Below are 23,486 nucleotides of genomic sequence, written 5' to 3' on the forward strand. Positions count from 1 at the left end.
AACTCTCTCCCGCACCAGCATCACCCCCCTCTGAGAACATTTTCCCTCACATAAACTGTCCTTCCTGAATCTACTTTTCAATTTCTCTTACTTGGCTGCTGTGGTTCTTGAACTTACTTTTGTCTCCCTCTAACACACTCAGTACTCTGCAGCGGAGAAAGTTTTTCTAAAAAGCAAAGCAAATCACATCAATCTCCACTGCCACTCCTGCTTAAACATCCCCTTTAGAACACAGACAAACTTCCCGTCTCCAGGCTCAAATCCCACCACGTCTCCTGTATGCCAAGCTTCTCCTTCCCACCACAAAGAACTTGCATTGCAGTTAACCATGCCTCAACACCTTCTTCCAAATCAACTTAGGACACTTCAATGGCCTATGAGGAAAATAGTACAAAATATTTGAAATTGGGATAATTCTGGAAAACCTGAACGTATGATCACCCAAACTACAGCTCAAAGGGCACACACGGATTCACTCTTTTTTTTTTTTTTTTGCAGTACGCGGGCCTCTCACCGCTGTGGCCTCTCCCGTTGTGGAGCACAGGCTCCGGACGCGCAGGCTCAGTGGCCACGGCTCACGGGCTCAGCCGCTCCGCGGCATGTGGAATCTTCCCGGACCGGGGCACGAACCCGTGTCCCCTGCATCGGCAGGCGGACTCTTAACCACTGTGCCACCAGGGAAGCCCCCAGATTCACTCTTAATTACTACTGACTCACACAAAATAGTAAAATATCTCCCTAATATGCTTCATCCTGCTAATTTTCTCTTCTTCAGAAAACTTTGTAATTTTCCTGATACTTTTTCTGTTTACTGCAAATAGGTAGTGTTCCCAGGAAACACTGTCTAAGCTTTGGAGACATTTCATCTTGGCGTAAGGGCTCAGAGATTGCAACCTTGTTCTATCATACAAGGGCCAAGTTACTAGACCTTTCTGGGCCCTGAATTCCTTAGGTCTAAAGGTAAGAAAGAAGCATTCCCTACCATGCTGAGTTGTGCTGATTAAATGAGACACATGTTTATGAATACACCCAAATTTCCTCCTTGTGTCATTCAGTTAATACATATTTCTTGAGCTACATATTTCAGGATACACTGGTGAGCTTATATTAGATAGATCCCACTTCATAGCAAACTTAAAAAAAAAAAAAAAAGGTCTCAGCATGAAAAAGAAAAGCATTCAACTCAGCTTCATGCTCCTTCCTGGGGAATGAGGTTCCAAATGGATGCCCAGATATTCTGCCCAGAGTTCAAACCCAGCAGCCCATCTTCCTATTTGGGTCCATTGTCCTCCTTGAGGGAGACTCTGCTTCTCTGACATTTTAACTCCTGAGACCCACACTTGTCTTGTTATCTCAGCCACTTCACCCTGGACACACTCTGGCCTCTTTATTTACTGTTGTCCTCACCCTGGGGCGTCAATGCAGGGACAGTGACCAAAAAAATGGATGTGGCTGCATAAAGATGTGTAAGGAAGAAAGAGGCAAACAGTCCAGTTTCAAATATTAGAAAGTATTTATACAAACATGATTAGCTACTAAGGAGTTTATTCTCTAGTACTTAGCGTCTTAATCTGAACTTCTGGTGGACTCACATAAACTCTATTACTATGCTGTTTCCCAGAGGCAGTTTATAAATATTCCTAACAGTTTAGGTGTTCTTTCCAAAATACTAACACCATCACCATAATAAATGTTAGAACAAACAAACAAACAAAAAAACACATTTGACACCACTGCTATTGCATTTATTTTGGGGGCTGAGGTCTTTTGAAAGAAAATAATTGGTTCTTGCTCCTTGACAGGGACCCTGGGATCTGTGCTCTCTGTTTATGTGCACATGTGATGTTTGCAGGAAGAATGACCTCAGAACAACATTTCAGGGCAAAGTGCGATTCAGTACTTCTCTACATACAGGCACAGCTCTGAGAGTTAATGGGTTTAGGACCTATTCCCCAGAATGTGTTCTTGGAAACAATTCTATAGTCAAAAAAGGATGGCTTTCCATTAAAACTAGAGTTAAATAATTTATATGACCAACCTGCAAATATTGTTGACTGAGTCTTCTGGACAATGGTGGTGGCATTTACATCGCAAGATCTTTGGGCGAGGGGTGAGGGCTGTACTCTCACCATCCTCTTTCTTGGTGCCCACGTTCAATTTTCCTGAACTTCGCAAAAGCATGTTATCAAGGAAGTTTGCTGAAAAGAAGAAACAGTAAGAGTTTAAGCATCTTTGGGATAGCCCAGCCACAGTCTTCTGTCCAAAGAATGATGATATTAAACAAAATATGAAGTATTCATAATAGTTAAACATTTAAACAAAAAACATATTGATGTTTTGACACTAAAAATTATACTTTCTATATGATATATATGTCTCATTGGAAATTCTCATAATCCTTCCAGAATAGCAGTTTCTACATTAAGTTATAATAGTTGTATTTGATTGAGTGCAAGCAGTTCAATGACCCACTATTATATAGATTATCTCTACTCTGTGTGGTAATGCTGTGAGTAAACACAACCATTCCCATTTTCAGATGAGAAAATTAAGACTCGAAGTTTAAGTGGTCTGCACCCTGCTAATAAGTCATGAAGCCAGCATTTACACCCAGATCATCTGGGCCCTAAAACTTTCTACCAGTCTCTTTACTTTAGGGTTCTCTTCACTTTAGGTATATCATGTATTTTTTAAAGAAATCATTAAACATATTTAATCTGCAACATTCATTAGGAAGATAAAAATTTAATTATCAAGATATACAAGCGAAAGGGACGACCTATTACAGTAGCAATGATTCTACATCTTCGATGGAAAATACGATAGTAGACATGATGTTTAGAGACAGATTTTTCTGGTTCTAAAGTAGGCTTTACTGTTTACCAGTTAGTTGACATTGAATAGCTTTACTAATAATCCCACTGTGCTTCATTTTCTTATCATCAAAATGGAGATAATTATAAGCACCTACCTCATGTCAAGAGCTTAGAGTGGGTATGTTACATAGTATTGCTTGATAAATGTTAGCTAATGTTATTGGAGAAATCTAATTTTTTACCTTTTAAATAGTAAGACAATGTTGCACAACCTAGGGTGACATATCACTGAGACAGTTTTCATGTTTTCTTCTTTACCACCACTTTTGGAAAGAAAGGATGCTTCAGAAGGAGGCATAGATTAATTGACACCAGGTTTCAGGCATTGTGGCAAGAGCTCTCCTACATGCTATGTCACTGTATAAATTGTCACCCTGAGCAATGTTTGATCTAAAATCTAACAACACATCCAGTTTGCCTACAGTTAAATACAATTTCAACAAAAACATTATCTAAAAGATACTGGGTTAAAAAATTGAAATTCTAGATCAGAAGTACAGTATACACAATAGATATGTACAGTGTACATTTGTTTTTGTTTTTTTTTTAACTACAAATTAGTGCCTCCAACCACTGGTTATATCAGAGAATGAAGAGTTTAGAAAAAGGTCTGTGATGATTTATCCTGACTTTCTCTATGTTATGCTAATTAGTTGAATTTTTAGAAAGTAGTAATTAAAGGAAAAAAGAATAAAGTATGTTAGATCCATTTACCAGAATTTCCCCCAATCATTAATTCTAATATTTCATTAGGTTTTTCAAATTTATGTAAGATGTGCACCTAACTTTCTCCAACAGTTCCTTATATTTTACTCTGCAGAGGACATATCAATTGTAATATATGAAGAGTCTGTTATATTCAGAATCCTGGGCCACCCACAGTGATTCTGATTCCACAGGTCTCAGGTGAGCCAAGGGAAAGGCATTATTCCACAAGACCCCAGGTGACTGAGACAGATGATGTGCAGACTCCACCTTGAGAAAACTAGGACTAGATTAATATTTATTTAATCCAACCACAAAATTAATCCCAATAGGTGTTTATTATTTCTATAAAATCGGTGCTCATCCTTAAGTTAAATTCCAAAATAAAGTGAAGTTAAACACAGTTCATGTTAGTATCTCGTATTTAAAGCCTGCATAAATGCCCTAGCACCGCTTGCTATCCAGGTGCAGTGGGTATGCCTATATATCACCCTGCCATACTGGTTTCCTTCTTTTTAAATCTGGTTCTCAGTCTTACTAACTTTATGACCTAAATTACCTCAAAGTAACTCAAAGTGATGAAGGTAAGATATTTAAAACTTATTACATCCTGCTTTCTTCCATACCAGGCCCCTGCTCTTTGAAGTTTTTAAAACAAAATAATAAAAATTCATTTATTATGCATATGTCTACTTAGCAAACACATACTGGGTGCCTACCTTGTTCCAGACACAGCCTAGGTAAGTAGGATGAACTAAACATACACAGAATTTTCCACCTGGTGGGAAAAGTTGTTAAATGGAATATTCACACAGAATGGTCTACAGTATAAAAAGAAACATCTTTATACTATGGGAAATAAGATGTCATTTTGTAAAAAACGTTTTAATACAGGATTCATGATTTTCTCATATTTTAAATGTATTTAAATAAAATAATGATATAAAATTTAGTTAGAAGGAGATTCTTTACGATATTGCTTAATCCGTGTTTACAACAAGAAGGGATAAGTCAGGTCTCTTAAAAGAGATTCCCATGTAGTCATTAAAACGTAGATGTGAAAGTATATTTACTGACAAGGAAGACTGTTAAAATGTAATTTTTGTTGAAAAGGGCAGTTTACAGAGCATTTTAATTACAAAATCCCACTATATGAACAAGAAAAGGGGTTAAAACAAACAAAAAACCCAACAATATAAAAGAGGTCCAGAGGAGACACTGGCAATAAAAACTTGGTACTCGGAAGGTAAAAATCATCCTTTCTATAGAGATTGCGAAGACAAAATAGTGCTGCATAATCTTTCTAAAATGTTCAACACTTTAACATGCAGTCAGAATATATGATATTGTACCAAAAACCCATTCATAAGAACAAAAAGATAAGTACAGCTAGCTCATAATAGACACCATTTCTATAAACTGAGTTAACAGACAACATACTGAATGAACATATAAGGCTGCCTCCATACAATATGACCCAAACAAGTAAAAGTAGTGAGATGATAAATGATTGCTTTTAATTAACATTAAATACATGGATAATTAAATGCAAATCTGAGACAGGTGGAGAGTTCTTTATTTGCTTTTGCCAAAATAATCAAGGGAGTAATCCATAAAAGTATGTAATTGCTACTAAGGAGTCAATTAATCTATATGTGTTTAATTCCTTATGAAATGAAAATCATTATCACATGATTCACATTTCCAAGCACAAGATTAAACTAAAATAATTAAGTGATAATTTGGAGGCTAAAAAGAGAAGACAAGGGAGAAGAGAAGCAGTAGCAACAGAACGAATAAATATGATTAGACTCAACTTAAAAGCTAAGCTCACAGTTTAAAAGAAAGATTATGATATCTAAATTGAGGTATAGTTGCCATACAATATTAGTTTCAGGTGTACAACAATGTACCACATCTTCTTTATCCATCCCTTGCTGGACACTTCGGTTGTTCCATATCTTGGCCATTGTAAATAATGCTGCAATGAACATAGAGGTGCATATATCTTTTCAAGTTAGTGTTTTTGTTTCCTTGGATAAATACCCAGAATTGGAATTGCTGGATCTCATGGTAGTTCTATTTTTAATTTTTTGAGGGAGCTGCATACTGTTTTCCATAGTGGCTGCACCCATTTACATTTCCACCAACAATGTACAAGGGTTTCCTTTTCTCCACATCCTCACCAGCATTTGTTACCACTTGTCTTTTTGAGAACAGCCATTCTAACAGGTGTGAGGTGATATCTCACTGAGGTTTTGATACATATTTCCCTATTGATTAGTGATGTTAAGCATATTTTCATGTACCTGTTGGCCACCTGTATGTCTTCTTTGGAAAAATGTCTTCTTTGGAAAAATGAATATTATTCAGATCCTCTGCCCATTTCTGGTGTCAAATCCAAAATACCAATACCAAGACCTATGTCAAAGAGCTTACAACCTACGTTTTCTTTGATGAGTTACATGCTTTCAGTTCTTACATTCAAGTCTTTAATACATTTCGAGTTACTTTTTGTGTATGGTGTAAGATAATGGTCCAGTTTCATTCTACTGCATGTAGCTATCCAGTTTTCCCAACACCATTTATTGAAGAGACTATCATTTTACCATTGTATATTCTTGGCTCCTCTGTCATAGATTAACTGACCATAAGAGTGTGGGTTTATTTCTGGGCTCTCCATTCTGTTCCATTGATCTATGTGTCTGTTTTTCTGCCAATACCATACTGTTTTGGTGACTACAGCTTTGTAATATAGTTTGCAAGCTGGAGGCATGATGCCTCGAGCTTTGTTCTTCTTTCTCAAGATTGCTTTGGCTATTCAGGGTCTTTTGTGGTTCTATACAAATTTTAGAGTTGTTTGTTCTATTACTGTGAAAAATGCCATTGGAATTTTGATAGGGATTGTATTGAATCTGTAGACTATTTTGGGTAATATGGACATTTTAACAACATTAATTCTCCCAGTCTGTGAGCATGGATTAGCTTTCCATTTGTTTTTGTCTTCTTCAATTTGTTTCATCAATGTCTGATAGTTTTTAGTGCACAGGTCTTTCACCTCCTTGGTTAAATTTATTCCTAGGTATTCTATTCTTTTTGATGCAATTGTAAATGGAAATCATTTTCTTAATTTCTCTTTCTGATAGTTCATTCATTATTAGTGTATAGAAATGCAACAGATTTCTCTATACTGCTTTTATATCCTGCAATTTTACTGAATTGATTTATTAGTTCCAACAGTTTTTGGTGGAGTTTTAAGGGTTTTCTATATATAACATCATGTCATCTGCCAATAGTGACAGTTTTACTTCTTCCTTTCCAATTTAGATGCCTTTTATTCTTTTTTTTGCCTAATTGTTCTGGCTAGCATTTCCAATACTATGTTGAATAAAAATGGCCAGAGTGGGCATCCTGGTCTTGGTTCTAATCTTAAAGGAAAAGCTTTCAGCTTTTCACTGTTGAGTATGATGTTAGCTGTGGGCTTGTCATATATATAGCCTTTCCTGTGTTGAAGCACATTCTTTCTATACCTGTTTGGAGAGTTGTTGTTGTTGTTGTTTTTATCATAAATGGATGCTGACTTTTGTCAAATGCTTTTTCTGCATTTATTTAGATCATAAGATTTTCATCCTTCATTTTGTTCATGTGGTAAATCACACTGATTGATTTGTGGATGTTGTAACACCCTTACATCCCTGGAATAAATCCCATTTGATCACGGTGTATGATCCTTTTTTTTTTCGGTACGCGGGCCTCTCACTGTTGCAGCCTCTCCTGTTGCAGAGCACAGGCTCCGGACGCGCAGGCTCAGCGGCCATGGCTCACGGGCCCAGCCGCTCCGCGGCATGTGGGATCCTCCTAGACCGGGGCACGAACCCGTGTCCCCTGCATCGGCAGGCGAACTCTCAACCACTGCGCCACCAGGGAAGCCCCTGATCCTTTTAATATATTGTTGAATTTGGTTTATTAATATTTTGTTGAGGATTTTTAGATATGTTCATCAGGGATATTGGTCTGTAATTTTCTTTTCTTATGGTGTCCTTGTCTGGTTTTGATATCAAGGAAATGCTGGCCTCATAACATGATTTTGGAAGTGTTTCCTCTTCTATTTTTGGAAGAGTTTGAGAAGGATTGGTATTAATTCTTCTTTGAATGTTTGATAGAATTGACCAGTAAAGCCATCTGGAACTAGACTTTGTTTGTTGGGAGGTTTTAAATTATTGGTTCAATTTCCTTAAGATCTTCCTAATAGCTAGTCCACATTTGAAATAAAGGGTCAATGAGAAACTGAACTGTTTTATCTACTGTTATAATTATGAAAAGGGATTTATAAAAGGATCACTTTCATATAAAGTCATTCTGAATTTACGCCAAATCTAGCCAGCCTCATATAGGCAAGCTTAGGCATTTTGGATCAAAAACAAGATTGAACACATCAGCTAAGGCATAAAAAAGGCAATTACATGTATATAAAATTAATAATCATCTCATAAAAGCATGAATTTAGCCTGACTTTCTGATAAGTTTATATAAAAGAAGATAGTCATTAAAAACAATGGCAAGATTACTAATTATGAAAGAAACATTCGATACAATATAGTACATTATATTTTCTAAATCAGCAAATTAAAAGGAATTTTTTTCCACCAAGGAAAGCTAAATAGTGAATGGTTTCTACTTAGGTTGAAAAGAATTTCAACAAAATTGATTATTTCTTGCCAGTAGCTTTCCAGACTGTTAAGGCTTTTTTATTTTTTTTTTTTTTTATTTTTTTTTTTTTTTTTTTTCCTTTTTGCGGTATGCGGGCCTCTCACTGCTGTGGCCTCTCCCGCTGCGGAGCACAGGCTCCGGACGCGCAGGCCCAGCGGCCATGGCTCACGGGCCCAGCCGCTCCGCGGCATATGGGATCCCCCCAGACCGGGGCACGAACCCGCATCCCCTGCATCGGCAGGCGGACTCTCAACCACTGCGCCACCAGGGAGGCCCCAAGGCTTTTTTAATATTTAGTAATAGAATTTTAAATAAATCTGACAGAAAACTGTAAGAGGGAAAAAAAAACTGAGGAAAGTCAAACTGTCCGGAAATGTCTTAGGAATAAATACTACACCCTCTTTAGTTCAGTCCATTTTCAGTTTCCTTCCTCCCTCCTACCTTCCCCCTCCCCTAACTCCCCACCTCTTTTTTTGGTATTTTGTGCCACACGATCTACTAGTAATCTATATTCCTTTCTTCATTTTATTTTTTACTTTTTAGCTCTCTAAATATCTCAAACATTAACAAAATTTTGAGTGCCTTCTCTGTTCTACCTCATCTTCACAAGAGGGCAGGCCGGACCAAGAAGAGAAATTGAAATTCATATCACACAAGTTTGTACGTCAAGTATCTTGGGTAAAAAGATTAGTGGAAGAATATTTGAAAGTACTACTGAACTGTCCAGCAATGCTTTGGGAATGATCCAGTCTAACACTATCCATGTGGTTATGATAATAAATAATGTGAATCAATGCTCATTTCCTTTCTCAACCAAAACTGGTTTAAAGAGTACACTGGTTAAAAACCAAAACCTATAATACACAGGAATAAAACTTGAATCAGAGCTTGAAAACAATATTAATTTTCAAGCTAACTTTCAGTGATCCTGAATGGTGGGTTTAAATAGATAACTAACTTTTATTTTCATCACTTAAGCCTTGAATCAGTTAATTCAATTTAATAATTTAATTTGCTGTCTAATAAGCATATTCAATTCAAAAGTCCTGACCTCAATTTTCATTGCCTAACCCTCTTTCATTATGCTAAGACATTTTCAAACAATTTTTCTATGTTGTTTGCAACAAGAACTTAGAAAAATATATATAAACAGCATGAAATGCAATCGTTAATAAGAAGTTGAAATACGTGCCTAAACTCTTTTGAAAACAATATATAAATACAACTTAGATTCAAAAATATCAAAGCAAAATCACATGCATTACAAAGAAAGAGTAGACTTTCAATTATTAATAGTGAAGTGAACTGCACAGGAGTTTCTTTCTCCTTCAAGAGTCTCAGAAGTCAGAGGAGGGACAAGGAAGGCTGTAGGTGGTAAGTTCCGGGGCTAGCATGCTACAGAGGGGGATGAAATGCCAGGTGAGAAAGCAACACCAGGTGTGGTCACCAAGCAGTAGACTCAGACTTGACCAGGATATAACGTAAAACGGACAAAACAGTTCAAACCCCAGCTTAGCTACCGCCATGGTCTGTTGCCTTAGCAAGTCACTTACCTCTCTAACAGAGGATGTGGAAAGTGGCAGCGCACATTGGCTTGCTATGAGAACTGGATGGGAGACTCCAAGTAAAGCACCTATCACAGTTCCTTGCACATACTAAGAGTGAATAACAGTAAATTGTTGTTTTCTGTGCTGCTGAAGCGTACTATTCAATTTTTTTGTTTTCATTCTTCAGATTTTTCTCTTTCCCTCCCTCAGTTGTTTTTGTTCCTTTTCTCTACTCCTTCATCTCCTAAATGTTTCTGCTTCTCTTCCTTTTCTTCTTTCCCCATCCTCTTTCTCTCATCCTGATTCTCTCTTCCTCTTCAATTCCCCTTTCTTTTGCTTCATGTTACTTCCATTAACTTTGTCTTTCTGGGTTCATCACTGTGCACAGAAAGTCTATAAAAATATTGAGCTTTTTGGTTTATGAAACATTGACACTTTGTTCACAGCTGAATAATACATTGTTATTCATTATTCATTTATTTAGCAAATAATCATTAAATCCATTCCATCTACGTAACACAATGGCCCAGAGCACTTGAAGTACCTTCAGAAATATAACAATCTTGCTGGTGAGACAAATCAACTGCATGTGGAACACAGTGAGACAAATCAGCTACATATGGAAAACCAAAAACAGTATTTGAAAATAATAAAATAGAAGTCATAATGCCACATCTAATTGTCAAATGTTAAGTAAGTCCTAGGCAGGAGGCACAGGAGGGAAGATTACTAGGGGTGACAGTAATCAACCAATAAATTTTATGGAAAACATAAGCACCAGGGATACTGACAGTTTTTCATTTCAGTGGTTCACTGTTGACACTACTGAATAGGGTAAGAAAAACACATTAGTTTTACAATGTTAAAGATTTGCTGGATCTCTACAGAAACCAGAGCTTTTATAATAAAATATTTTACATGTTTCCATTTGCCAGCAATTGTTTCTCTTTTTACCATACTTACACATCCACATTACCATATCACTCAGTTTCCGTATGATAATCATGTTTTCAACATTTTATATCATAAAAGTTCTGCCCAGAGACCCCAAAACATCTGGATAAAAAGTGAAAGCTTCAATAATTCAGGTGTTTTATATTCTGGGATGCTAGATTACGAGTTGAACAAATCATAAAAAGGTGAAATATTACATAAATCTGAACATACAACATATATATTCATATTTGTTTGTTTTATAGGTAACTAATACAGAGTTATGAGCCTGAGTAAGCATCTTAATTGATTATAACATGATTTATAGTTCTTTGGACATCACATTTATACTCTGTAAAGGTAAAACAGTAGCTAGCTTTCCCACAGGTTTTAATATGCTTTCGAATTTGGAGAAACTCAACCAAAACGTTCATATAAATTAAAAATATTTGAAAATACTCTAAAACATGACATGATAACAAGTATCTTAATAAAAGTATCAACATAAGAAATAATAAACTTTACAAGCAAGTAACCACCATGTTTAAACATAGCGTAACATCAAACTGAATCTATATCCATAAAATAGCATAATCACAGCTAATAGGATGATTTTAAAAGTTAAAAAAACCTCTGCATTTTAAAATACTTAATATGTCTGTTCTTTTCTTTGTTGGAAAAGAAACTGAACCACAGCCTCTTTGACAATAATGTCAAAGAATCAACCAGGACATGGCAGACTGCCAAGCCAGGAGCTATGGTTTATTCGGTGACTTTCTATCAATGTTCTGCTTCACAGAGTTCTAAAGCTAATCAAAGCGGATGTTCAACTAGCTACCACACCAAAACTTACTCCGCAGCTTTGCAAAGCACTCCCAAGACAGCTTGAAGTGTAAAACTACTTTGAACAGACATCTATGTAAAGAAGAGAAGTGACAATGAAGCCAGACATCAGAAACCAAATCGCCAGGTTCATGCTATTCTTTCTCCCCAAAGAAAAAACCTGGAAAGCATTTAGGATCTCTCTGTTTCTAATCCTTTCTGGATCCTCTAATTGGATAATTGTTAAAGGATACTGATCTTGAAAATGTAAATATATTGCTATTACAAATGTTCAAATATTTGAGGCATAAAATATATGAAATATATATATTTAAAAACTTAACTTACAATGCACTATTATCAACTACTATCATCACCAATGAGTTTAAAGGTCTATGATGAAACAACATGGAATAATGATAACCAGCAGCAAAATGAATTAAAATGATCTGAATATTAGAAAGCCATTATAGAGTCTTAAGAGAAAAAATATAAAATCTGAAGAAACAACTGTACAAAACCTTCAGTGCTATCTACATAGCTTTGTTTACAGTTATGTCATGCTTCATAGGAAAGTTTTCTTAGATACCAAAAATGACATGAATGACTAAAATACACTTGCCTTAGCTTCTCTGACTGTATACTTTATCTTAAAACAATTTATAACCTTCCTGATCAAATTAAATGACTTAGAAACTGAATTTTCCAAACATTCATTTCTTCTAATGTTTAAATCATTAATTTAAAATACTTTAAAATATTTTTGCATTTTTTACAAACCATATTTGCAAGAAAGAAACTCTGACTTATAATCTATGAATTCAGACTTATATGTCATAGATAGCAGAAGAATTTACAATATCAAAAACTACAAACTCTACCACAGGACGTTACACAGCCACAACACTTGGTTTTAACCATGACAGTATTGGAAAATGCGTAGGGGCAAACACACATACCCACTCCAACACACAGACAACACAGAAGGTAAAATGATATATGCAACATTTGTAGAAGTTTAAAAGTAATTACACATTGCTGGGACGTTTAAGCTAAACTGCATTTTCTTGCCGTGTAATTTTTGAACCCCTGAATTGTTCTATTCCCAACCCTCTATGCCAAGAAAGACTAAGTTCTATCATCTCTTTTGTGTGTACCAGAATTGGCTTAACTGATCTTGCTTACATTTCTGGAGGGAAAAAACAGCCTCTGTAAGATATAAAGCTTCTCCCACTACTCACTTTTGATTTCTGTACGCTTGATAGATCGTTTCCAGGTTCCTTGGGACGAGACATGAGGAGGACACACAGAATTGCTAAGGGTGTCCACTAAAAAGCACAGCACCGTAGGCAACACTAATCCTGCACCTGTGATGTGTTATTCACCAGTTAAGAAATGCAGTCCAGACGGTGGTTGCCTAATACAGCTCAGCTGTTTTTCTCAGTACTCCCTTTGATTATAAGCTGGCAAGAGAGATTATTCTGGTCAAGCATTGAGCTATGTTCAAGATACATGGCATATGACAGTGGAAAGGTGAAAGAGAAAGGAAACCTTAGAATCAAAAAAAAGTAAGTAAAAAGAAAAGAAAAAAAAGTCACTGACCACAGTGTATTATGTAACAATTCCAGATGGTTCAAAGCTGCCTCTGATTATACACAGGCAGAAAAATATACAACATTTAAGTACCTAGAAATCTATTTTTGGATATTATCCTTTTGACTTTTAGAATGGTAGTTCAACATGCAATTCTTTGGTTTATTTTAAAATCAGCACAACTTCACAAATTGATCAGCTACATAAACATTTAAAAATCTTTCTTTAAAGAGGTTTACCTATTCTAGATATCAAACTCCTTTTATAATGTTGGGAAAACTGAAACCAAATGATTACCATTAATTTTATCTTTTTATTAAGTCAACCATATTATTGGACTTGACTCATTAAAATATGTGATATAATATTTATATTTGAGACACAACTATCCTATTCATCATATATGGCTTAAGCCAGCATAAAATATTTATTTTAATCAGCATAAAATTGCTAGCAACTCCAAACTGATTTAAGAAATATTTATTATACACAAAGCTGTCTACAAAGCATGTTGGTTTCACAGAGATGAAGAAGAAACCTCCACTGTGCTCACAAACCTTAAAATCTAATGGGGGAGAGTAAATAAAAGTTACTTTTTCTGTTATTGTTGTTCTTTTGTCATAAAAGGGCTGCTGACCATTCACTCATACCAAAACTTTCACTCTTTTTCCTTTTACACTCTATATAAACACAAAACCATCTGTCCCCCAGGCCAGTATCCATTCCATTTTAAATAATCTAAAACCTTACCCCCAAACCAGACACCCTTTCCTAATAGCAGATGGTTAAAAAACAAAAACAAAAAATTCAATTATATATACCAAAAGAGCTGAAATGAAGAAAATATATCCATTTCAAAATGTACATATGTAAGGTATATATTTTAAAATGTTTAAAATTTCAAGTTTTTTGTTTTCATTGATTAGATACTAATTAGCTGCTAAGCAAAGCAGTATATTAAAAAAAATAGAAAAATTCCATATGATATATATTAGGAGCAAGAGGGTCAAAAGAAATTCCTATGTCCATAAAAGCATTCTCTCTCATCAGAATTTGACAAGTCTCAGAGCTTTCCTTTATAGTTAGACATTAGTGTTAAAGATAATACTGCATTTAAAGTTCCAAATAACACTCTGAGGCTAACTGGAGGAGGACCAAGATTTAGGCAGTATGCCACAAAATGTTATATTAATATTTTAACGATTCCTATACTCTGGTCTGTGCATCCAAAGTAAAATAAGAAGGCTGAATTGGGTCCTGGGTACGTATATGACTAGCAAAAATATAGACCCCTGATATTTTTTTAGACAAAAAAAATTTTTTTCTGAAATTATACTTAACTGGCCATTAAAATAGTGCTGAGATTCTGAACCACCATCCCCTTTGTTTGATTTATTGGAATAAGATTTGCCAAAGGCAAAAGTCTTGTTGACATTTGGGCACAAACACCGAGGAAAGATCCAAATTGAGACTATGTTATTGTAATGATTGTGTTATCTTAAATCTGTGTATGGCACACATTGGAACATTCTGGCCTGATGTTGCTCAAGCTGTCCCTCTTTCAATAAACAAATGGCTTCAGTTTTCAAAACATTCTTCAAAAGCAATCTTATTTTTTAAAAATTTTAATTGTATAAAGCCTAGTAGACTCAGTGGTCCAGCCTTTGAAAAGCCTGATCTTACCTTTGAATTTTCCTTCTTTATATTTCTTTATTCAATTCGTATCTCCTCATTTATGCCAAAAATATTTTTGCCCACACATTATATTCTAAGGTAAAAATATTTCCTTCCTCCTTTTTAAAATAATTATCAACATGGTATCTCATGAGAAACAACCAAAAAAAAAAGAACAACAAAAACCCTGAAGCTAAGAGGCTACTTGAAAAATAACTACCTCTCATAAGCCCTTTCTTCATATGGTTCTTTATTTTCAACCACACCAACGTAAGGCGGACATATCCCTGTGCGTTATGTTTTTTCACCCTGAAACATTTTGATAAATTGGGGATATGATTTTAAATTTCAGTATCAGAGTAAGAAGGTATGAAATATATACTTACTCATGTTCTATTTAAATGACCAAAGTACTCCCAAACAATAATATTAATATGGGAGGAAAGGACAGTGGCTACACCTTAAATGGTCACTTCAGTTAGAAAGTTTTCCACTTTGACAAAGAATATATGAGATCAAACCAAATATTTGACCAGAATTTAAGAGTCTGTACTTCAGCTATTAAGAAACCATTCTCTATGTTCACCTACAGAATGTCCTAATCTCTACCTAAAAACCCAAAACTTCAGTGTGGGAGGCAAGAACTCATTATTTAGTGAATCAGAGATTGGCAAAACTTGTCAGCTTTAACTCTTACAGTCAGGCCTGCTGATTCTCAGGAGGAATGAAGTCTCACAGACTTTTGTTTTATCCTTAAGGGAAGAGCATGCGGATCTTTTAGAATGAATAGGCCCCACTCATGATATATGATTAGTTAACTAGGAAAGTTATTTATTTTCTTTTCATCTTTCTCAGCAGACAAAAAAATATTTGCTTTCATCGTTGAAACCACAGTAACTATTTGGTGGTAATATGAAAATTTCCTGGTGCCTCCCCTTTTCTACTACCAAGACGAATAGCCTGACCAGAAAAGTATCAAACCTGTGCTAATTATTAATTAGAGAGAGAATCTGGAATAAAACAAATCTCTCTAATAGCTATTTCCCCCCAAATTTTCACCCCAGTCCTTAGACTACGGCACTTTGTGACAGCTTTTGTGCATGCTGAAATCATGGTAAAGGACAAATTTCTCTTCCCATTTCATACCAATGAGGGGAAAACAAGCCTCGTCCAACAGGCATCATCCCAAATAATCCCCCCACCCCCAAGTGTTCAGGGCTCTTCCCTTTGTAGAGTTCAGTGTCTCCTCACTAGCAAGAAGTATAAGCAGAGAGATCATTAGTTATGACATGTAGACGTTAGCAGATAATGTTGACTCACTTCAGGAACTATTAAACTATAAACAGTGTGCTGAAAGCCATTTATCTGCACTTTAGGATAAACAGCAGAACCTACTCAATTAAACGGATTGCAAAGAATAAGCTGCTGATGCCAAACCAAGTGAAGCTTAATTTTGAAAAGAAAAATCTGTGAATAAAAATCCACCTCGGATTCCAGGGATTCTGGCACATAAAATCCTTAAACACTTTATTTGACAATATAATATATAAAACATAGAACATATATTTTTAAAAGGCCAACTGATTCAGTTACCAAAGTTATTGCAGACTAGCTCGAGTTCAAAGTAAATTTATTGATACTTGATACATATTTTCTCTTAAGTGACAGCATTTACAGTAATACTGATGTTGAGCAAATGTATGTTATCAAGGAAAGCTTTACCTATCACTATGTAAAAAGTAAAATTGAACTGGGTCAGTTTTCTTCATCAGCACTATTCCTATTCACAAACAATTTAACTGTTTTGAGAATTTCTAAATGACTCCAAGAAAAAGAAATACAACCTGAGTGCAACTGTATCATAAATGAATGATATTTATGTTTATTATGTAAATATATATACATATTTCCATCTCTAGCATGTTAAAATGCTACAAGAAAAATACTAATCTATCATGCAACCTCAGAGGTTTTATTCCACAGTTGATTAGAAGAATATGAGATAAACAAGGCCCTTCCTGCTAGTACCATATACAGGTAAAACATATTACATTTAGAATTTATTTTTCCTACTTGTCAGAAAATAAATCAAAATCTGCTCTTTTTCACACTTCCAGATGTCAAAAGCTTTTCAAAACAATTTTGATGTCAGAGAAGAGAACACACAGGTGTGTTTTATGTCAACTACTGAAAGCAACGGAAGGTTAGCCTGGAATCTGATCACTCTACTGACACATTCTTGCAGGCATCACGAACGCTCCCTGAAGGAACGTTACACTAATGCTGACTAATTTTAAAACAACATCCCAAATCTCATTAGACCTATTCCCCAGCAGTATCGTTCAAAAGCATCTCTGCTAGTGACACCACACTCATTGCCACCTCTTAGCAAACCTTTAATGCTTTCTTCAATATCACCTTTACTGTTCTTCTTCATTGACAATACAACAGGTGGAACAACAATAAAATATTCGATATCAACATGCATAAGTTTTTGTCACATCACGAAAACTATGACAACCCACAAAAAATCAACTGTTAGGATGTCAGTAACAAATGCTTAAGAGAAACTGGTTCCCATTAATGGCCACTTGTTATTGAGGAAACCAAGCCTAAGACAGAAAGATGCCAGTAGTATTTCAATTGTGAAATTACCAGTGCTTCTGCTAAAAAACCGGACTTGGTTACAAAACCTATATTAAGCACAAACAGCAACTTAAATGTGACATGTTCTTAATTTTTTAAAAATAGTGACTGGAAGGAAATTCTTGCCATTAAATGACTAGGTTCCCAATCAAGATCAGAAAAATGCTGCCTACCAGCAAAATGACCTAATAGTCATAGATTTCTGATTGTTTATTAAGACCCAGAAGTAAACACATCGATTCAGACTTTAAAAATCATTTCAACCACATAAACATTCATTCAAAAGATTTAGTATTTATATAACCCTTCCTCTGCTCACACACACACACACATCCCACAAGTATGTCCACAATGAGGATCTGCAAGTAACAAATCATTACCGCAAACTTGTCTCTTCTTGCCAAATGTTCTTAGTATTTTCCAAACCTCCAAAAACGTCTCACTACTGAACAACACCACCCCCCCCAGGTAAGAATAAAAAACTGAAACTTTTAAAGCATTTTTTCTTTTTCTTTTTCTCAGTCCATCATCCAGTGCCTGAATGCTCGTGTCAGAACACGAGCTGATGCTCAGAGCCGGATGCCCAGGGCACTCTCACTTCTTCTGCAGCTATATTGGCAGTGGCTCATAAATGTGCTTTTATATTTCATATCTACACAAGTCAAGTTTCTCAGCTCTACTTTTCTTCTCAGTAGCAGCAAACCCTGAGCTCTTCATTACTAATATTCTACAACTCATGGGGAAAACAAGGGCAGGGGCCCTCTATTCGAGTACATGTGAAGAATAGGACTTTTTTTTTTTTTAATCTGAGACTCTTTTCTGCCTTCCTTCCTCATTTCTTATCTCCCAACCCCCAATGGTTTCTCAAAAACTTCAATATTATTGAAGATCCAGATGTCTCCTTTCTTCCCTCCCAATCCCACTGAGAAGACAGGAAACACCAGGTGTGAAATGTCTCTCTGTTTGCCCCCCTCCACTCGGCACACACCTCCTAACCGGGAGCTTTCAGCCTCGCTTGCCTTCTCAGGGGAACTACCCTGTCACTTGTCTGCTGGACCCCGTCTCTTCTCACACACCCGGATGCACAGCCGAGACCACGGTTTCTCACAGAGGATGGTTTGCTTTCATACGTTCCTTCCTAGGTTATGAACAAAGACCAGTTTTCCCAGGTTAGGTCAGCCCAGCTGAAGGAGGATTTTAGGACAAAGAGAAAATGAGTGTATTGGGAAGAAAGGGAAAAGGAGCCCTGAAAGGAAAACTTGAGATGCTTACGCTTGTGCCATTATATCAAAATATAGTAACTTATATACAAAACATGTAACCAAGCACCATCTCTTACAATAGGCCAAGTCACATGCATAACAGGATAATTAGATTCCAAACAGGTGTAGGAATCATGATTTCTGGGCCTAGCCCTGCTACCGACTTGGAAATCTCCAGAATGTCCAGAATACTTTGATTGGAAAACCAGCACGGTGATGATTTACCAGATAAGGCATAGGCAGTAAACATAGGTTCTCAGGATATGTTTTGGAAGGGATACCAATGAATGAATTATATCACTAGAAAAGACTCAGCCAAACGTACCTATCTAGATTAGAAACTCGGTGTGAAGGAAATGACCGAGTCAACACTGTAACATAGCAGTACCACACGGTGACTGCTTTTCGCATGACCACATTCCCAGTGACAGTGGGTGTTTCTATTTTTTGTTTGTTTATTTTTAAATTTTTTTTGCAGTACGCGGGCCTGTCACTGTTGTGGCCTCTCCTGTTGCGGAGCGCTGGCTCCAGACACGCAGGCTCAGCGGCCACGGCTCACGGGCCCAGCCGCTCCACGGCACGTGGGATCTTCCCGGACCAGGGCACGAACCCGTGTCCCCTGCATCGGCAGGCAGACTCTCAACCACTGCGCCACAAGGGAAGCCCAGTGGGTGTTTCTAAAGAAGAGAATCTGTGCAGAAAGAAGTGGTGGCTGCCCTGGTAACCCAAATATTCCAAAACACTACAACGTGTTCTATCTAACTACTTCCAACTCTACCCTTACCCAGTAAACAATTTGGAAAAAGGACATCTAACATCCCACTGCCTGAGATCATAACTAGTGATGGACAGGAGGGATAAAAATCAACCCATGCTTGTCTGACTACAAGCGCAGAAAATCATTCATAACTAAGTACACATATCTTTATATCTTAGATATGGATGTATCTATGGATATCCCTGACTTCACCCACCTAATTTCAGGCAGATTTTTAAGGCTGATGTTGTATTTACATATTTAGGGAATATTACATACATATTAAATTATGTATGCTCATGGGTTTGCATTAATGAGGTTTACAGAAAAAGGAATTTGAATAGACTGAAAGGAGAGACTGTATTATATTAGAGAAAGGGGGAAAAATGACAGGACAAACAGCCAAAAATGAACAGCAGTTGGGAATTTCCAAAATTAAACTGACATATAGAGTAACCTGGAAATATCTTTCATTTCCCTTGAGCTGATTATTTACACAATCTATGTTTAAATAAAGGTCGAATTTTACTCTGATACAACATATTAACGCAACTGATGAAGTTCATGTTTTTAATTCTATGCAGTAATCGTAAAATGGGAACAAATCATGAAGAAACAAAAAAACAATAAACATAATACTGTGGTGGAACCAAGGCTTAATCCCATCATCCATAAGGTATCCATGGGCTGTGGGTGAAGAGAGGAAGCATCATCGTGCGTACTAGAGAACTATGCCCTCCTCTCTAGAAATGACCCCAAGAGTGTTATCCAGGCATGTTATCAGCCTGCTCTGAGGAGACGGGGTGTCTGATCCTGACTGTCATAGGCACTCTCCTGTTCCAAACACTGCCACTCCCTTTTGTCTTTTTATGACAGCATTACATCTCCCCAAACACCCCCTTCTTAAATTACTTTGGCTAAATTTCCAACAAGTACTGAATTCCTAAGGTTTGAAAAAAATCAAAATTATGATAAAAATAAAATAAAATCAGCCAGTAGTCACAGAAGGTTATGTCTATTTATCACAATGGTTTTGTCCTCTTTCTCATTTGTTTTCGTGTGCTTTTGCTTTCGTCGGCATCTGTTGGGACGGGTACGTATAGTTGTTGCCAAAGATAATGGAGTTCTTTTCGTCTGGCCAAGCAGAGAAAAATGGGAGGCAAAGAAAGGATGAGAACAATTATGTTAAAAATGCTGCCCAATTCAAAGCAATTCAGGGGTCACAACAGTATGTTTGTGTGCCCTGAAGCACCTTATCAGTAAAAAGGAGATGGTAGGAAAATATGTTCTCTAACCGCCCTCCTACTTCAGATACATTACGGTTCTACATAACTTCCACTCTGCTGATACACATTCTTTTTTTGTATCTATAGCCTAAAAAGAGGGTACTGAATACTACTATATCAATAAAATGTAAGAATCCCAGTTCTGTTGTTTATTAGTTGTGTGACCTTAGGCCAGTTCTTAATTTTTTTTTACCTGAAACGCTTCATAGTAACAATACTTCCATTTCAAGGAGTCTTCAAGGAACAAGAGGAAATCATTTATCTATCCGCAATTATGTGTTTAGAAATCTCATATAATGTAATCCTGAAAATACTCATTTTATACAAGAGGGGACTAGGGCTGGGAGAGGTTATTTTCCTGAGCACAAACAAGTGAGCAGCACGCAAGGGTGGGAGGCAAGCTCTGGTCTCTGTGACTTTTAAAAGCAATGATTCCTCTAGCTAGCAGTTCACAAAGGTTTTGTTCTCAAGATCCCTTTTCATTATTAAAAATTATTAAGCGCACCAAATTTTTTAGTTATGTGGATTACAGCTATCAATATTTACTATATTAGGAATTAAAACTGAACAGTTTTTAAATATGTATAATTCATTTACAAATAATAATGAACCCATTTTAACATGTTTTCAAAAAAAATAATGAAAAAAGTGGTACTGTTTTACATTTTTGCAAATCTCTTTAAGGCCTAACTTAATAGAAGAAATTGGGTATCTGCCTCTGAATTAAATCTACTGCAATATATTGTGTTTGACATATATGAAAAATATAGGGTCACACATTATGTAGTTGGAAAAGGAGCTATATTTTAGTAGACGTTTTTCATAGTAGTGGTTATTTGATACACAAACACTGGAGAAGTAGAAGTCTCTTCAAAGTTAGATGCAATGTCGAATGTGAAACCCTATCAATGAAATTTTCATATTCGGATCAATTAAAATCTACTGTCTATCATGTACTTTGAGTGGATTTTTACACAGGCATGAATATGAAACAATGGGCACCGATTGATTATTTGGAGAAAAAAATCTTGGTTCACTCAGTTGTGCAGATCAATCCTGTGGATACAAAATCCTAATTTTTGTTTGAAAGTTTGAATTTGATCATTAGCAATAAATACTGTCAGTTGTTTTCTCTGAAGTGACAGGCTCACTTTGTTCATTTTTGAGAATATGTCTGCAAATACCCATGCCTGAATAACCACAGTTTGTCTGTCAGTCACTCTTTCTAGTAAAAATTGCCTTTCATGAAAAGTCTCATGGTAACCATTAATCTTCAGTATGCTGAAGAATTTCATTCTGTATACTTGACATTTTGTCACACAGAATATTAAAAAGAAATTTACTCAGAGGTTGGAATTTAATAAACAATAATTTTTACAGTTTCATTCATGATATTATTAAATGAAGGTAGCTTTTTGTTTGGTGTTGGGTAGGTGGGTGTTTGGTTAGCTGGTTTGGTGTTTGGTCAGTCGGCTTGTTTGATGGTTTGTTTTTACTGTGATGGCAGTGAAGAATACAAGTACGGTTTGGTACCCTGTCTTGATTTGTGCTCAGGTGCTACCAACAGTTCTAACCACTATTTCTCTTTTGTACCATAAGTGCAAATGTTAATAATACATCATATGATTATGCTTGTGAATCATATTTCGAGAACTGCCACACTAGATGAGCAACTACTGGTCACTAGAGATATAAAATTTATGTATATTTTAAGATAAGCTAAGAAATTTTAACAATAGTGGAAGAGAAGGGAATGAGTATAAGGGATAATTTTAAAAAGGGAAGATGATTAAAATGTATATACTATTGAACCCTTTTGGGATATAAGGAGAGATTTTCAGTTAGAAACACTAGATTGCCCACAAAAGTATTATGTGCACCAAATACATGTGAAAGCAATTATTAATGTAAATTTATGTTTTAATGCTTTTAATTGGTCGTTAAATGACACAATTAAAGTACCAAACCTTAATCAAGCAAGCACCACTCACTTAGACGCTGCCAGTTATGAAATGTTGATAAGCACTTGAGAAAAGAACAAATGATTCATTAATAGGAAAGTAAAACAGGTACACAAAGTTCACATTCTCAGAAAAGTAATTAAAAAGAGAAAGAATTTGCTAAAGATGGTACTAATTAGTCCTGGTTGAGTTTTGTCTGCTTTGCTTTGAATTTTGGTTGTAAACTATCATAGGCAGTATTTTCTGTTTCTTCTGCATGATTGTGTTTTTTTTTTTCTTTTTCACATTGAGCACTGAAAGGTTGATCATAATGAGACAAGCTTTTCTCTAACTTTAACTATGTTTATGTCTTGATTTGAACATAGTTTAAGTCTCTTGATTTCCAAACACAGGGCACTTTTTCCTTCATGCTACAGAAAACAGCCAATTCTGAATTAAGTCAGATTTTATATCATCCAAGGGTTGTAAACAAGGGATACACTGAGATCTTTTTTCCCACCAAAAATATTATATGGGGAAGCACAGAGCATCTTTCTTACATGAGGTCTTAAATGTGCTATTATTTCACACTCAGGTGAAATATGTAGAATATTTAGAGGATAAACTGCTGGAGATTAAGAGTTATATCTCTTGGGCTTCCCTGGTGGCACAGTGGTTGAGAGTCCGCCTGCCGATGCAGGGGACACGGGTTCGTGCCCCGGTCTGGGAGGATCC

General features: G+C 36.1%; 1 protein-coding gene across 5 annotated transcripts in view; it reads right to left on the reverse strand.

The window, feature by feature from the left end:
- BMPR1B (bone morphogenetic protein receptor type 1B) overlaps nt 1-23,486 on the reverse strand; it is a gene marked incomplete at its 3' end in the record, with an annotated part of 431,795 nt that overhangs the window by 66,417 nt on the left and 341,892 nt on the right. For all 5 annotated transcript variants that reach the window (XM_082634087.1, XM_082634086.1, XM_082634090.1 and 2 more), the window contains one exon: nt 2,039-2,198. In XM_082634087.1, the coding sequence (XP_082490213.1) occupies nt 2,039-2,181 (143 nt within the window). In that variant the 5' untranslated portion in view covers nt 2,182-2,198. The remainder of the gene's footprint in view (nt 1-2,038; nt 2,199-23,486) is intronic.

This window comes from Mesoplodon mirus (genome assembly GCF_964341445.2).
Source record: "Mesoplodon mirus genome assembly, chromosome: 2".
Classification (NCBI taxonomy): domain Eukaryota; kingdom Metazoa; phylum Chordata; class Mammalia; order Artiodactyla; family Ziphiidae; genus Mesoplodon; species Mesoplodon mirus.